The sequence below is a fragment of the Aotus nancymaae genome, unplaced genomic scaffold, assembly GCF_030222135.1.
Source record: "Aotus nancymaae isolate 86718 unplaced genomic scaffold, 86718_ANA_hifiasm-v0.15.2.pri h1tg000019l, whole genome shotgun sequence".
Classification (NCBI taxonomy): domain Eukaryota; kingdom Metazoa; phylum Chordata; class Mammalia; order Primates; family Aotidae; genus Aotus; species Aotus nancymaae.
In genome coordinates, this window is record NW_026988431.1 from 16,577,709 (window position 1) to 16,594,193 (window position 16,485).

The 16,485-nt window shown below is 39.1% G+C and overlaps 1 protein-coding gene across 5 annotated transcripts in view; it reads left to right on the forward strand.

Moving 5' to 3' along the window:
* Window positions 1-16,485, forward strand: part of PLD1 (phospholipase D1) — a 206,898-nt gene that overhangs the window by 155,635 nt on the left and 34,778 nt on the right. For all 5 annotated transcript variants that reach the window (XM_064378643.1, XM_012466706.3, XM_012466705.3 and 2 more), the window contains 3 exons: window positions 19-107; window positions 11,106-11,219; window positions 13,321-13,370. In XM_064378643.1, coding sequence (XP_064234713.1) covers window positions 19-107; window positions 11,106-11,219; window positions 13,321-13,370 — 253 coding nt within the window. The remainder of the gene's footprint in view (window positions 1-18; window positions 108-11,105; window positions 11,220-13,320; window positions 13,371-16,485) is intronic.

The window sequence follows — 16,485 nt, forward strand, 5'->3', positions numbered from 1 at the left end:
TTGTCTTATTTCTCATAGAACCAGTTTTTCATAAGCTGTGCTGATGACAAAGTTGTGTTCAACAAGGTAGGCGATGCCATTGCCCAGAAGATCCTGAAAGCTCACAGGTAACAGCGTTTGGGTAGGAGTTCTTGCTGCAGATGTCTTTGTATTTATTACTAAAATGACTTTGCAAAGCCCATTTTTAAAGTAATGTCATTTCCTAGCAGGCTTGAATTTGGTTCAGCCAGCAATAGGTTATTGATACCTTTAATCTGAGTCGATTGCTAAAAATTTTTTAGTCCCTTTTCTAAGGAATTTGAATTCTTCCAGGGCACAAAAATTTCTTCCTGGCCAGTCTGTTTCCACACCTGAGGTTTGTGATTTGTTTTATTTAATAGCAGACTGTGAGCTGTGTTTATGTAAAAAACAAAGTAAAATAGACATAATATTTTGCTATGGGTTATATTCTTGTTATCATGTCATATTTATTCAGTTCATGGGATTATTTCTTTAATAATTGGTTTGCTGAGGTAGAATTCACATACTATACAATTCAGCCACTTAAACTATACAATTCAATGATTTTTAATATTTTCACCGAGTTGTACAAATACCACCTAATCAATTTTAGAACATTTTCGTCAACCCAGAAAGAAACCCCATTAGCAGTCATTACCCATTCCTTCTTTTTTAGCCCCTGGCTACCACTGATTTTTCTTTTTCTATAGATTTGCCTAGTCTGGGAATTTTGTATAAATGGAGTCACACAATATGTGGTCTTTTATAGCTAATTGCTTTATCTTAGCATAATGTTCTTGAAGCTCATCTGTATTATAGCATGTATCAGTATTTCATTTGTTTTATTGCCAGATAATATTCCAATACATGCATATACCACATTGTATTTATTCATTAGTTGATGGACATTTGGGTTGTTTCTACTTTTTGCCTATTATGAATAATGCTGCTATAAACAGCCTGTACTAGTTTTTGTGCAGATATATTTCCATTTCTCTAGGGGTAGAATGACCAGGTTATAGCTAACTCTATGTTTAACATTTTGAGGAACTGCCAGGCTGTCTTCCAGAGTGGCTCTGCCATTTTATATTCCCAGTGTATGAGAGGGCCAGTTTCTCTGTATTTGCCAATACTTATTATCTCTCTCTTTGATTATAGTCATACCACTACATTCCAGCTTAGGGAACAGAATGAGGCCTCATCTCTTTAAAAAAAAAAAAAAAAAGAAAGAAAAGAAAGAAAAGAAAAAAATTATGTTGCAGGTTGCCTGCCATGGAGTGCCCCCTTTTCACTAATTAGGGTCATGATGTGCCATTCAAGCTTACCCACTGTGTCTTCATAGACTTCTCTGTTCTCTACTTTTCTGAGACTCAGAACTTCCCTGCCAAAGTCACATTCTTAGCAACAAGTATAATTTTGGCTATTTGAAAAAGAATAGAATACAGCCCAAAGCAGACAGAGGGAAATGACAGTCTGCAGTCAGCCAGGCCTCACCAAAGAATATGGGCCCTCTGCCAGGTCCCTCCCACCCTGGAGAAATCTGAGTCTTCAAATCGCGAACTCCCTTGACTGGGCTAAGTCTTTATTTTTCTGCCAGCGCTGGAATCCAGCCTCACAACAATTCCCCTAAGCAATTTCTCGGTTCCTCTCACTTCCTCTGGTTCCTTCTCAACAGCCATAATTCTTTATAGAAATAGGTTTTGCAAAGCCTCCATGTTCTGACATGACCTAGAGCCTCAGACTCATGTTCATCTCATGCTGACCTAAGAGCAGCTGGGGGAATCAGTGAAAAAACCCCAGATCTTCACTCTAATAAGTAAAACTGTCTCAGAGTTGAGGCCAGCTGCCAACCCACTTGAAAACTGTTCTTGACAACTCAAATGTGACTGGAGATCAGGGAGAAAAAAAATCATAATCCACAGTCTAAAATTGACTGTTTTATATCGCGTTTGACTAAGCCAAAAAGTAGGACCAACTGATCCAGGCAGAAACATTTTTTAACACTGTGTGCCAGAATGAATGGTTTCTGAGGAGGGTCTCAGAACTTTGTACATGGAAACTTGACATGCATAATTTTCCTGCTTTGGTAGAAATTCAGGAAGTGAGAAAATGCATTTTATAGTGTTATCACCAAAAAGTTGATGCATACAATGAAAATAGGCAGTTGACTTAATGTTTCTGTGTTTTAATATTAAACGCATTGAAAAATATGCTATTAAACTACTTTAAAATACAATTTTGAAAATTGTTCAAACATCATGCTTCCTTTGTTTTCTTTTGTTTTTCTTTTCTTTTTGAGACAGAGTCTCGCTCTGTTACCCAGGCTGGAGTGCAATGACACAGTCTCAGCTCACTGCAACCTCTGCTTCCTGGGTTCAAACAATTCTCCAGCCTCAGCCTCCTGAGTAGCTGGGATTACAGGCACCCACCACCACACCCAGCTATTTTATTATTATTATTTTTTTTGTATTTTTAGTAGAGATGGAGTTTTACCATGTTGGCCAGGCTGGTTTTAAACTCCTAACCTCAAGTGATCCACCCACCTTGGCCTCCCAAAGTGCCCCTCATGCTTCTTATAACTGTAGATGAGCTGCTATTTGCCTGTAAGTGGGTGGTATGGGAAATACCACACTGGGGAATCTGAAATTATTGGGGGACTAGATGTCTGGAGACCTGGATTCTCTCCAGCTCTGTTACCCATTGCTCTTCTGACACACTGTTTCTTCACCAACAATGAGTAATAGTATCTGTTCTACCTAGCTTATGTGAATATATAAAAAAGTAGTAAGCACCAGTTCGTGTAAGAAATTATTATAGCATTTCCATGATATTCATCATTTGGAAATCTGTTGTTCATTGTCAGTTCAAGGATAAAGAAGGATGATATTCAAATAAGCTGCTTCAAAATTAGTATTTATGCTAGAAAAAGAAATGCTTTAATTAAAAAGATGTTTAAATGTTCCGTACTTTAAATTATTGGATGGCTACTTCTGGATAAGAGCAATTTGTTTCGGGTTCTTACCCCTGGCTCTTGTTCATCATGTAACAGGTTTAGGCACATGATTCAAACACTTCTGTCTAGAGGGTTTCTGCCAGAAACCTATACCTGACTCTTCCTGGGAATCAGCATTTGATTTCCCGATTATTAATGTGATAACACCCTCCCAAAATATAAAGTAAAACAAAATGTATTCTGAAGTGTAATACGTGTTTAGTTTTAATTTTAGATGCTATTCACTTTGTTGTTTGAAGATATGGAAGTTTTCTAATTGAAATCACTGGTTGATAATTGAATAAAAATGTTACTAAATAGTTTTTGAGTCTTTCCACATAATCGGTGCTTTACCTGTGTTACCTCATTCAGTCTTCCTATCAACTTTATGGGGTTGGTTGCGTAATTACTCCCATTCTATGAGTGAGGCAGCTGAGGCCTCGTGAGGTTAGATAACTTAGCCAAGTCATACAGCTATGGATGGATGGGAATGGGACTCAAACCCTGTCTGTAGGACTTCAGCTTGTGCTTTTTACCACTAAGCTACAAAGCTTCCCCCATTTCTAGGGTTGTAGGAATTTTCGAATCGTAAACCTCCCAGAAATCTATGAAAAATACTTCATTTTGAAGTTTTAAAAACTGAATGAGCTGGGCACTGTGGCTTATGCCTTTAATTTCAGCACTTTGGGAGGCTGAGGTGGGAAGATCACTTTAGCTCAGGAGTTCAAGACCAGCCTATGCAATATAATGAGACCTAGTCTCTACAAAAAGAATAAAAAGTTAGCTGGGTGTGCTGGTCCATGCCTGTGGTTCCAGCCACCCAGGAGGCTGAGGTGGGAGGATCTCTTGAGCTTAGGAGGTCAAGGCTGCAGTGAGCCGTGATTGCACCACTGCATTCCAGCCTGGGGAAAAAAGCGAGACCCTGTCTCAAAAAAAAAAAAAAAAAAAAATCAGATGATTTTTTTTAAAGTAATGCTTGAAGATTAAAAGTTCTTGGGTTTAAAGAAAAATCTATGTCCATAATTACCATATCCTATAATTTTGTACCAAACTGAAAAGACATGTTGGACTTGTTTCAAAGCATTGTCTTAAGGAAATTTCAACTACAGTTATAATAAAAAGAAAAAAAACACCTTTTATCTAAGTATGCCAATCACTGGTTTCACATTTTTTCTTGTGGGATAACTTCCAAGCTCTGTACAATTCCTGCAGAAGAGGTTACCTTGGGGCACAGATGACAACAGGCAGGAGACCTTTTGATTTAGATCATGTAAATGCTTTTATTCTGTTCTAAAAATTGTATAAAATTGTAATCTCAGTAGATAGAGAAATATAATGATTAGCACAGGGCAGGGGCCAGCAATCATTTTGAACCTGAGCATGTGCCCTGGAAGAGAGAGGAAGGAAGAGGGAGACTCTTAAAGAAAAATGAGAATGAAAATGAACTGGGCCATAGTGAGAACAGTTTAATATAGGGTTCTGTATAATCTCATCTGGGGGCCACTCAGGGCTAGGCTTGTCAAAGACGATCAAGCCCAGGGTGAAATCTAAGTCAGACATGCTGGGGAATCCCTCAGCCTTCTTATGGTAAGCTTGTCATTTTCAAAATATAACCAATGAGAAAAATGATGTGTGTTTGTGCACAATATATAATATAATCTATAAAGTCACATAAAGGATAGGTAAAGTCAGTGTTGAGTAGGGCCAGCATTTCTAGTGGACAAGTCATAATTTTGGCCAGTTCTTCTATGTGCAGAAGAGGAAACCGAGGCCCAGAAGGATCTTCTCCTTTTAAAAGATTTGCCAAGCACAAAATAGAAGGGGTTATGTCCCAAACAACCAAGAAGCTGCAGAAGCTGCAGATCCAATTCCAGCACAATTGATACCACCATAGTATAAACTTCTCTTTACACGCACACACACACCCCCAACCACAATTCTTATTTCTGACAGTATTCACTGCTGCAAAATCTATGAGACAATTTATAGCAGCTCTTGAAGTGTACAGTAATGAAATATGATCTATAAATCTCAAATTCTCAAAAAATAAAATCTCTTGTCACTAGCAAAGCACATCAGTCTTCCTCGGGGCCTTCTTACCAGCCCTGAGACCCAGCTGTGAGCAGATCAGGCTTCTCCCCACTATCCTTCAAGCTGAAGAGGGGCCATGAAGTGAAGGAGGAGGGGCTTTTGCAGGAGAGAAAAACAGGAAGAGGACTGTAGAGGCACATCACTGCTGTGACCCGTCCACATGGTGCAGTCGTACTCTGCTTTTAAAGATATAAGCAGCTTTATAGCAATCACAAACATTTTAAAGTTAATTTTTAAAAGCCCATGTTCTTACCACCCTGAAAAGTTTGCTTTTCATTTTTCTATTTCCTTTCTGTCAATATTAATACACACACTACTATTTTCTGTTGAATTATAATTTACTTTATTTTCTTAGAGCTCATCTGAATTTTAAGTGCATTTCCACACAATAGGAGGAGTTTTAACTTGGGCATTTCCTGATAAATGTGGTTCAATCAATTCAGTAATTTCTCATTGTGTCCCCTGTGTATTGAGCATCAGGGTGCTACTCCTGCCTCCTCTCCCTCCACATCCAGTCCTTGATCTTGATGCTATGGGGCCCTGGATCCTTGAAAAGGGTCTTCCAGACACTGGTGTTGATCTCCCTCTGGCCTGTTTTGGCATCTGCTTAATGTGGCTTGGGGACTTCAGCCCTCCCCTTTCAGACCTGCCTCTCTACCCCTTCTCCTCTGCTCCTGCCACATGGCATAGCTGCTGGATGACATGCTCCACATTCCTCTGGAGTTCACTTGAAAGCAAGGCCTCAGATGCTCATGGCTCTCATATTCTCACATTGAAAAGAGAGTGGGGTCTGCTGGACGTGGTGGCTCACACCTGTAACCCCAGCACTTTGGGAGGCCAAGGCGGCCTGATCACAAGGTCAGGAGATTGAGACCATCCTGGCTACCATGGTAAAATTCCATCTGTACTAAAAATACCAAAAGTTAGCCAGGTGTGGTGGTATGTGCCTATAGTTCCAGCTACTTGGGAGGCTGAGGCAGGAGAATCGCTTGAACCCGGGAGGTGGAGATTGCAGTGAGCTGAGATCGAGCTACTGCACTCCAGCCTGGGGGACAGAATGAGACTCTGTCTCAAAAAAAAAATAAAGAAAACAGAAAAAAAGAGAATGAGGTCTATCCTGTTTTCCCTGGAATTCAGCTTGAGGCCAAAGGACTGATTCCCTTTCCTGAGTCTTGCTCTTACTTCTCCGCACTCCTGCCTCAGCTTAGAGAATCTCTCTCTAGTTCCCCAAATCTAAAAGAAGTCTTTGTGTCCTGCCTCCTGTGTGAGAGTGCCACCCCGGGAGCAATGCCTGCTTCGTTTCTGCAGTCACAGAGTGGGGGAAGTTAACACATTTAAAGTGAAAAATGATTTAATGTGTTATAGTGTTGGCCTGCCACATTTGTTTTGCCTTATGATTGTAACATTGCACTGGGGCCATTTTAACACAGTACCAGAAGTACTGTGCTACTGAGCCTTCATGGAGGTCATTTTAAGTGGCTACAAGATGATCATTTCATTGAATGGCTATAACATGATTTACTTAACCATCCCTTTATTATGAGACATTTATTTACAATTTTTAGCTATTCTACATGGCACTGCCATAAGAGTTAGTGATTTTTGAAGAAAAACTTATTTTAACAAGAAGCCTGAGAATGCTGTTTTATAGAAATTGCTTTGAACTCATGTGGATGAAGTGACTGTTAGCATGATGGGTAGTTATCTGTGGCTTAGTGCCCACTAGCTCTTATCTTGCTTTTAAGGTCATACATATTTTATGCACTAGGGGCTCAGATTCTTAATCCTAAGCTGATTGCTATCATTTGGACAACCCCCATGTTACGAGGATTCAGTATTTCCAGAGGACATTAGACTCCTCAGCAGCTGGAACTCTTGTCCTCTGTGGATTGGATCAAGGAGGCAGCTTGGACATAGTGTCCCATAGAATTTTCTGGGCTTTGGCTTACATTCAAGCACAATTTTGTGGTTTCAAATTCCAGAGTCCTTTTTTTTTCCCCTACAGCAGTGAAAATCTAAATAGTTTCCACTAGTTTGCTGAACACAGTTTAAAATTTTCATCATTTAGGAAATTTATGAGCTACTATATTGTAAGATAGCAAAGGCCTTGATATGGAGCTAAAAGAGTCCTAAAAACAAGAAAATGTGAATATTCTGATTCCTACAAACTAAAATTTGCAAGAATGTTTTAAAATATTTTTATAGAACATTTCTCAATATCCTACATATGAGATCTCCCTTGTAAAATCATTTTTGCTTTAAATGAAAAAAGATGAAACAGAACTGTCTCTTAACAGACATGATCACATTTGTTTCAAAGACCAGCAATACCACTTGTAAGATTTTCCAACAAATATAAAAAATGAGTTTTGTTAGTCAGCATAAATATCAAAATAGAAAAAAATTAGAAGCAATTTAAATGCCTATCAATAGAGAACTGGTTTAAATATTAAAGAACAGATACATGGTAGAGTATTACGTCCCTTTTCTTAAAAAGTAACTATGTTCTGATGTGGAAGGATTTCCAAGATACCCTGTTAGATAATAAAAATCATGTTCAGCAAAGTGCTTAAAGTGTTTATAGTATTCTAACATTTGTGTAGAAGGAAAAAATACATATATTCTTATAAATTCATACACTGTTTCTAAAAGAACATGGAGGAAACTGTTAACAAAAGTTGCCCCCAGGATAAAGGAGTGAGAGGGAATTTTTTTTCACCTGTAATCATCTATGTCTTTCATTTTGTACTACGAGCTTGTTACCCATTTGAAAGTAATCTATTTGGTGGTTCCTCAAAATGCTAAACTTAGAATGACCATATGACCCAGCCATTCCATTCCTGAGTATAAACCCAAAAGAACTGAAAACGGGGACTCACAGATACTCTATGCCAATATTGGTAGCAGTATTATTCACAATAGCCAAAAGGTGGAAGCAACCTAAGTGTCCTTCAACAGATGAATGTGATATGTACATGCCGTGGAATATTATTCAGTCTTAAAAAGAAGGGAATTCTGACACGAGCTACAACATGGATGAACCTTGAAGATGTTATGCTAAGTGAAACAAGTCAGACATAAAGGGCAAGTATTATATGATTCTAATTATATGTAAAATCCAGAACCGGCAGATTCATAGAGACAAAGCAGATTAGAGGTTGCTGGGGGTGCAGACAGTGAAAAACAGGGTAGCTATGACTTGATAGTCACTGAGTTTCTGTCTGGGATGTTGAAAAGGTTTGGGAATAGATCATCGTGATAGTTGTACAACATTGTGAATGTAATTGAGGCCACTGAACTGTACACTTAGAAATGGGGGCCAGATGTAGGGGTTCATGCCTGTAATCCCAGCACTTTGGGAAGCCGAGGCAGGCAGATCACCTGAGGTCAGGAGTTTGAGACCAGCCTGATCAACATGGTGAAATCCCTCTCTACTAAAAATACAAAATTAGCTGGGCATGGTGGCACATGCCTGTAATCCCAGCTACTCAGGAGGCTGAGGTAGGAGAATTGTTTGAACCTGGGAGGTGGAGGTTGTAGTGGGCCGAGATCTCGCCATTGCACTCCAGCCTGGGCAACAAGAGTGAAACTTTGTCTCAAAAAAAAAAAAAAAAAGGGTAAAATGGCAAATTTTATATGTATTTTACCACAGTAAAATGTAATTTAAATAAATAAAATATAATTTTATTTAAAGAAAAAATGTATGTAATACATGCATTTTGCAAGTAAAATGTAATGTAATATAAAGAAAAAATTCCTGTTCAGCTTAACCTCTTCTCTACCAGAAACTTCCCCAGAAATGCTTTTCCAACCCGATCCCATCCTCCTAAAGCAATAATACTGAGTGCACAGCGTGTGCAAAGGCCCTTGATTGGGCACTACCAAAACCAGAAAGATATGTGGACAGGCATCCTGTGTTTCAGAGGAGCTTATCACATAGCCTAGGGAGCAGATGTGTGTATCCCTATTGTGTAAAGCAGAAAGAGTGCTGAACAGACATCCTGGCCATGTGCTGTGAATGCCAAGGCAAGAATAAACCAACTCTGACTGGAAGGGCCAAGATGGCTTGGCAGAGGAAGTAGCCTATAAGGTGACCTAGAAGAAGCTGGATTCACTGGAGGCCCAGAAGGCTGATGAGCCAAGCTTCATTAGCAGGAAGGTGCAGCTCTGAACAAACGGTGGTAGTCTCCTGGCACTGGGCTGTGATTATGGGAGGATTATAGTGTAAGGCAGTATAATACTGAATTCTGAAAAGGCAGTTGAGGGCCAAACGGCATCAATTTTTAAATGTCCAGTTTAATTTATTTTGACTTTTAAATGTTGGCTGTGGGGAAATAGCTCAGGTTTTTTTTCTGTTCCTTTTCACTATCCTGCTCACCATTTAGGGATGTGAGCCTTTTTTTCTTATCAAGCAGCAAACTTTAACAGTTGACATTTTTTAATGTTTCTTTCCAACTCAAACTATGTTTGCCATCTAGTGATTAATCTACGCCATTACAACAACCTACTTAGGATCCTCATTTCTTAGCATGGCAGCCAAGCTCACAGGCCTCCAGATTTCACTGTTGATAGTCATTTCTGCCCTGAACTTCTCTTTCCACTTGCCCTGATGTATACATTGACATTTAGAGACATCGGTAATAAAATCTGATCCCCCAAAGAGTACTGATAATATTCACACAAAAGAAAAATTTAGTCGTTTACAAGAAAGTGCGCCTTAGAAATGAAAAGTTTAAGTAGGATTGGATTTGAAAATTAACCAATAAGAACAGCTTTGTGTGAATATAGTCCTCCAGATATCCTGGCGAGATTCCTTGATCACAGTGTATGTCACATTACTTTCTAGGCTTTTTCTGCTTCCTGTATATCCTATGAATAGGGACAAGAATGTTAATAGCTTTTGATTCTGAATAAGTAGTATCCATTTGGAGCATACTTCACATTTCTGATTTTCTGAATGCCTGTCAAAGAGGGAAAGCTACACTTTCTTCTTCTATTGTTATGTCATTGAGTAGAATTCATTTTCCTTCATTAATCACTTGAGAGAGTGAGACATGAACTATTGTGTTATATGTGCAGGGGACTTAAATATACACATTGGCCGCTCAGAATTCTTAAAGGGCCTAGAGTAACATTTTGTAGCTGAAAATTAAGAGTTTCTAAGTAGATAATGATGACTTCTGTTTTGAAAAATATAATGGATCCAGTGTGTCTTTTTGCCCCTGAGATCTAGGCTGTGAGAACTGATTTACTCAACAATTCTTTTTTTTTTTTTTTTTTTTTGAGACGGAGTTTCGCTCTTGTTACCCAGGCTGGAGTGCAATGGCGCGATCTCAGCTCACCGCAACCTCCGCCTACAGGGTTCAGGCAATTCTCCTACCTCAGTCTCCTGAGTAGCTGGGATTACAGGCACGCGCCACCACGCCCAGCTAATTTTTTTGTATTTTTAGTAGAGACGGGGTTTCACCATGTTGACCAGGATGGTCTCGATCTTTTGACGTCGTGATCCACCCACCTCGGCCTCCCAAAGTGCTGGGATTACAGGCTTGAGCCACCGCGCCCGGCCTACTCAACAATTCTTAACTGAATGTCTACTGTTTCCAGGGCTCTAGCTAGCTACTGTGTCAACTATTTGTTAACTATTAAGATAACATCTTTTTTTTCAAAACTTGGTTATAGCCTCCCCTACCCGCCTCTTTCCATGGGATCCAAGCAAGGATTTCTTACACTGCATTATGTCCTACAAGCGATTGTGCTGTAGAGAGACAATGGGTACAATTTCTATTTTACCGCCAAGTTCAGCTGCTTGTTCAGGCTATGAAGTGATAGCCTGGATGACAGCATCTGTCCTCTAGTCCAACAGTACCCCCTCCCAAGCCCCAAAATGTGACAGAATGTGTTGTAGGAAACCATTCACTCAGTCTCAAAAAACATGTGAACTGCTTGGCGGTCATTTAAAACTGATACTACCTTTTTTTTTTTGGAGGGGGGCGGTAAATTTCTCTGCATCTGACCTTTGCAGGGAAAACAAGCGATTCCGGGTATATGTTGTGATACCACTTCTGCCAGGGTTCGAAGGAGACATTTCAACCGGCGGAGGAAATGCTCTACAGGCCATCATGCACTTCAACTACAGGTGCCCAAACTCTAAATGATCTGTTTTGAGCTTTTGGTCATGCATATAAGCTGGTGAAGGGAATGACAGGGTTTCTCCACTTCCATTCAGTGGATTGGGAGAACAAATGAACACTTTATTTTACTTCAAATCTTGAAAGTAAATAGCTTGTTTGCTAGTTGATAAAATTCACATGGAGCCTACAGTGATAAAGGGTTGGCCTAAGACACATGGCAAACATAAAATAACTAAAATATTAGTCCTTCTTGTATAGTCATTGTCTATTTCAATAGATGTATAATGTTGATGAAAACTTATCTTTAAGTGGTTAAATAGCTATTGAGCTTTACATGTACTTTGCAGTAAGTAGAGAAAAAATTAAATGCCTGACATAGTATGATTTGCTTGTGTTTGGTTATGATTCTTTAGGTAGTAGATCCTTCAACAAGGTTGACATTGATAATTTTTTGGTAAATAAATTCCCAGAATTTTGTTTTTCCTACCACATCTTTGTTAAAATTTTAGGGAAAGTTTTGTGCTTGATATTTTTAAAAGCTGAGTTTTCTTATTTATTTAAAAAGGCACACTTGGGTTCCTCTGAGGCTTCAGATTTGGCCAGTGGAGCACTGCGAAGAGGATTGGAAGGTGCCAGCCAGTGGGTGGGAGGAGCACAGGCTAGCGAGGCTGCATAGAGGGGGATGGAAAGGCACCTCCGACCTTCTTTCAGGGTCACTTAACTGCGAAAGGGAACAGAAGCCAAGAGGTGAGGGGCCAGGCCTGGGCATGACTCTGGCTCCATGCTGTAAGTTCTGTGACGTGAGATTGAAAAGAGCCCTACTCAGGATCACACTCTGTTGTCAGAACCAAAATCTCTTATTTTTCTGAACCACCTGTAGCTGCTCACCTTTCTAATCAAACCCTTTTGAAAGGTGAGAGAGGACAAATGATACCTGACATGGAACCCTTCGTAAGTAAAGCAGATTAGGGTCAGAGCCTTGGTCAAGTCGGGTCTGCAGGCTTAGATACCCTCCTGCTTGGGCCCCCTCCCAGACGCTCCTGCTGGAGGATCTGTGTACAGTTCCAGTGCACCATTGTAGTGAATGTTTTTTTTTAATCCTCTTGTTTCTCACTGACTTTTCAAGCTTGTATCTGTTTATCTGCCAGGATTTCAATAAAAGATTTTTGTTGAGAGCTTTAACTATGCTTTGGCCTATATACTTGATTTGCACATTTCTAATATTATCTGATTTGTAAGATGATAAACAAAGCTTTTCAAGTATTTAAGGCACTGGCATAATGTTTAATTGAATTTTATCCATTTCATTTACCATTCTAATATTATTTTTGCAATATTGTCAATTGTAATTATTTTCTGTGACTATTTTCTTGCCTTTGAACTAGCTGCATGAAATATAACATATTTGGCTTTTGTTCAGAAACAAAAACTATGACCTTTTATTATGCAAAAACATCTCTATTTGCTGGCATCATCTTTAATAATATCAGCATTTCTCAGGCATAAATATACTCTTTATTACTTTCATAGAGAAAGCAGATGAAGCATATAATTTTTGTTTTTGTCAGATTTTAGAATTCATCAACGAGTATCAGTCTTAAGAAACAAAATCATTAGCATAGTCCTTTGAGAGTCTGTTTTTCATTTTTAAGTGGTTTTGCTGACTTTAGAGGCAGCCCATTCTAATAGTTTAATTCGTAAATTATTCTGCTAAGTGCTTGCCCTTTTTACCTCTGAGAGCAATGTGATTTTATAAGTATTCTTGTCTACTGATGCATTCTAAATTTATCTTTGCTGTTACCAAGTTTTGTAACAGGGAAAGTTCATTCATGACCCATCTTTTTAAAAATAGCCTCTCTTTCTGAAATCTAACATGAATTTTATAATTTTTCCATTTACCCATCTCAAAACAACTATCATGTCCCATTAGTAACATTAAAAAGTGATATTCATGTAATTATTTTTAGCATTTAGAAATAGATAGCATCTTCTCATAGAAGCACTTGTTCTGTTTTTACTTGCATTAGGATTAAACCTACAGATATTGCAACTGGGATTGGTTGTTTTGAAACTTCTGTGATTATTTTTTCCTTTACATATTTTCAGAACCATGTGCAGAGGAGAAAATTCCATCCTTGGCCAGTTAAAAGCAGAGCGTAAGTAACTGCTTTTTTTTCCCTCATATGATTGTTTTTTATTATGAAGGCGAGGTAGCAGTAATCACTAATGTTTCACAGTTTGATTATAGAACTCTGGTCATAAAAGGTACTCCACAAAATGTTCACCTGTAATAAAGTATTCTTGTTAAGTTGTCCAAACTATTATTCAAATGAAGACACCAAGACTTGAGATGAATAGGTAATAAAAACTGAGCATCTTTATAATTTCTATTTATTTTTATTTATTTATAATTGTTTTGATAATCTTTATGAGGTATTACAGTTGTTTGTTCTTCATCTACTGGATTTTTAAAAATACTTTTCAAAGATGCTTTCTCAGATGTTTTCTTCTTCTTCCTTTTTTTTTTTTTTTTTTTTAAGACAGAGTTTTGTTCTTGTTGCCCAGGCTGGAGTGCAATGGTGCAGTCCCAGCTCACTGCAACCTCCACCTCTCAGGTTCAAGCAGTTCTTCTGCCTCAGCTTCCTAAGTAGCTTGGATTACAGGTGTGTACCACCACACCTGACTCATTTTTTTGTAGTTTTAGTAGAGATGGGGTTTCACCATGTTGGCCAGGCTGATCTGGAACTCCTGACCTCAGGTGATCTGCCCACCTTGGCCTCACAAAGTGCTGGGATTATAGGTGTGAGCCACCACACCCGGCCTTAAATGTCTTCTTAATTGATCCTTCTACCTAGTTCTTGGCTAAATGTATTGAAACTAGGGGTTTACCTATCTATATCTCCCTGAACTATGAGTTCAGCATGTAGTGAGCATTCAATATTGCTCTATATATCTGAGCAATAGATAAAAACTAAGCTGCAGTCAGAACCCAAGTTGTATGACTTCCAGTCCAAGTTGGGTCCAAATTGTGAAAAACTTGGACAGCCACATTAAAAAGACTAGATTTTATCCAGAAGGCAAGAAAGGGTTGGTGGAAACCTCTGGGCCCCTGGAGCAAACTCATCAAAGTGATGTTTCTATGAAGATTCGTTTACTGTTGGCAAACAGGGTAGAAATGGTGGCAGGCAGGAGACAAAGGTGCATTGGTCATGGAAAAGGAGGGTCACGTGTGGATAAGATTGTGAAGGAAGACTTGAGGGGATGTGGGAGAGGAGAGGAAGGGAAATGTCAGCTAATTCTAAGTTTCAGTCCAATGGACTAAGAGAATGGAGATGCCACAGGAGGTTTGGAAAAGGAAGAAGGACTCGTCTTAATCATGTGATGCTGTGTGATGTGACCTTCAGATAGAATATAAACCTCAACTGAGTTTCTTGAGGGAAGATTTTATTTTATACTGGTAGCCTCCCAAATGGGGTGCACTGGATGATGTACTGGAATGTGGGTAGAAAATAATAGACTTTCCAAGTCTGCATATTTTTAGCTTAAAAGTAAGGAATTAGGACATCAGCAGGAATGGCAGAGGAAGGATCTCCAAAAATACAGTCCTACATAAAAGCAACAAAAATACTGACAAAAGTTCTCACAATCAACTTCTTTGGCGGGGAAATTAACTAAAGGCTTCTAACAATCCAAGGAGTGTTTAATCAAGAGAAACAGCTGAATCTTGGTAAGAATAGCAAGCTTTGTGGCATTTTAACTTGCCATATATCCATCTCCATCTTCTCAGCTCCACAATAGTCTTAAAAGCCAACAGCTGCTCAAATCAGGGTGGAAACCAGCAGCTTAGCAGCCATAGGAGGGAGCAGATCAGGCTTGAGGCTCCCATGCCCCAACAATTCTCACAGTATTGCCAGTATTTGACCTGTCTGGCTTTTCCCTTTAAACTGCCAGTCTAAGTACTTATATTTATTTCACCTGACTCAGACTTTGCTCAGTGCAAGCAGCCTTTTTTATTTTTATTTTTAAATCCTGGGTATTTATCAGCAACAATTATTTATCATCACAGCTGACTGAAGCAGCAGTAACAGCTGAGTGAGCCAGAAACTGAAAATCTTAGGAGGAAAAGCTGAGGAAGGGATCCCCTAATGGGCACAAAAACCTCCAATATATCCCTGGGAATCTGAAAGGTCATGTGTATGTAGGGCTGTGTGCACGCCCAGAGCTATGTGGATACTTCCCTTCCTCTCCTCTCCCACATCCCCTCAAGTCTTCCCTCACAATCTTATCCACATGCAACCCTCCTTTTCCATGACCAGCGAACCCCTTCCCGCCTGCCTGCCCCCATGACTACCCTGTTTGCCAAGAGTAAATGAATCTTCATAGAAACGTCACTTTGATGAGCTTGCTCCAGGGGCTCAGAGGTTTCTACCAACCTCTTCTTGCCTTCTGGATAAAACCTCGCCTTTTTAGTGTGGCTGTCCAAGTTTTCACAATCTGAACCCAACTTAAACTGGAAATCATACAACAGCCCAGAGCTAGGCACACGCTCAGGAAAGGATTCTGAACGCCCCAAGCTCTCACCTCTGGCAGATCTCGAGGCTCTGTGCAAGCAGAAAGTGAAGCTTGAGGCAGAATTACAAACTGTACGCCTGAGCATGTAAGGCCTGTGGCCCCCACCCGTATACACAGAGGCCCTCGGTAAAGTGTAAGAAACTCATTTGGGACAGGCATTTAAGGACTTGTATAAAGTATGTTCTCTGGCCATAATGGAATGAAATTATAAATAACAAAACAAAATGTTGAGAATTCACAAATAGGTGGGAATTATACAACACACTTCTAAATAACCAAAGAATTAACGAAGATACTTCCAAGGACAGTAGAAAATATTTTGAGATGAATGAAAATAAAAACAATATATCCAAACTTATGAGAGGCAGCTAAAGCAATGCTTACAGGGAAATTTATAACTATAAACATTTACATTATTTAATAGAAAATAAGAAATCTCAAATCAATAACCTAACCTTACGTTTTAGGAAAGTAGAAAAAGAAAAGAAAACTAAACCCAAAGCAAGCAGAATAAAAGAAATAACAGAGATTGGGGGGAAAAGAAATGAGATAATAGAAAAACAATAGAGAAAAATAATGACACCAAAAGTTAATTTTTTGAAAAGATCAACAAAATTGACAAACCTTTTAGGTGGACTTACTAAGTAACAAATAGAGAAGACTCAAAGTACCGAAATCAGAAACTAAGTGGGGACATCA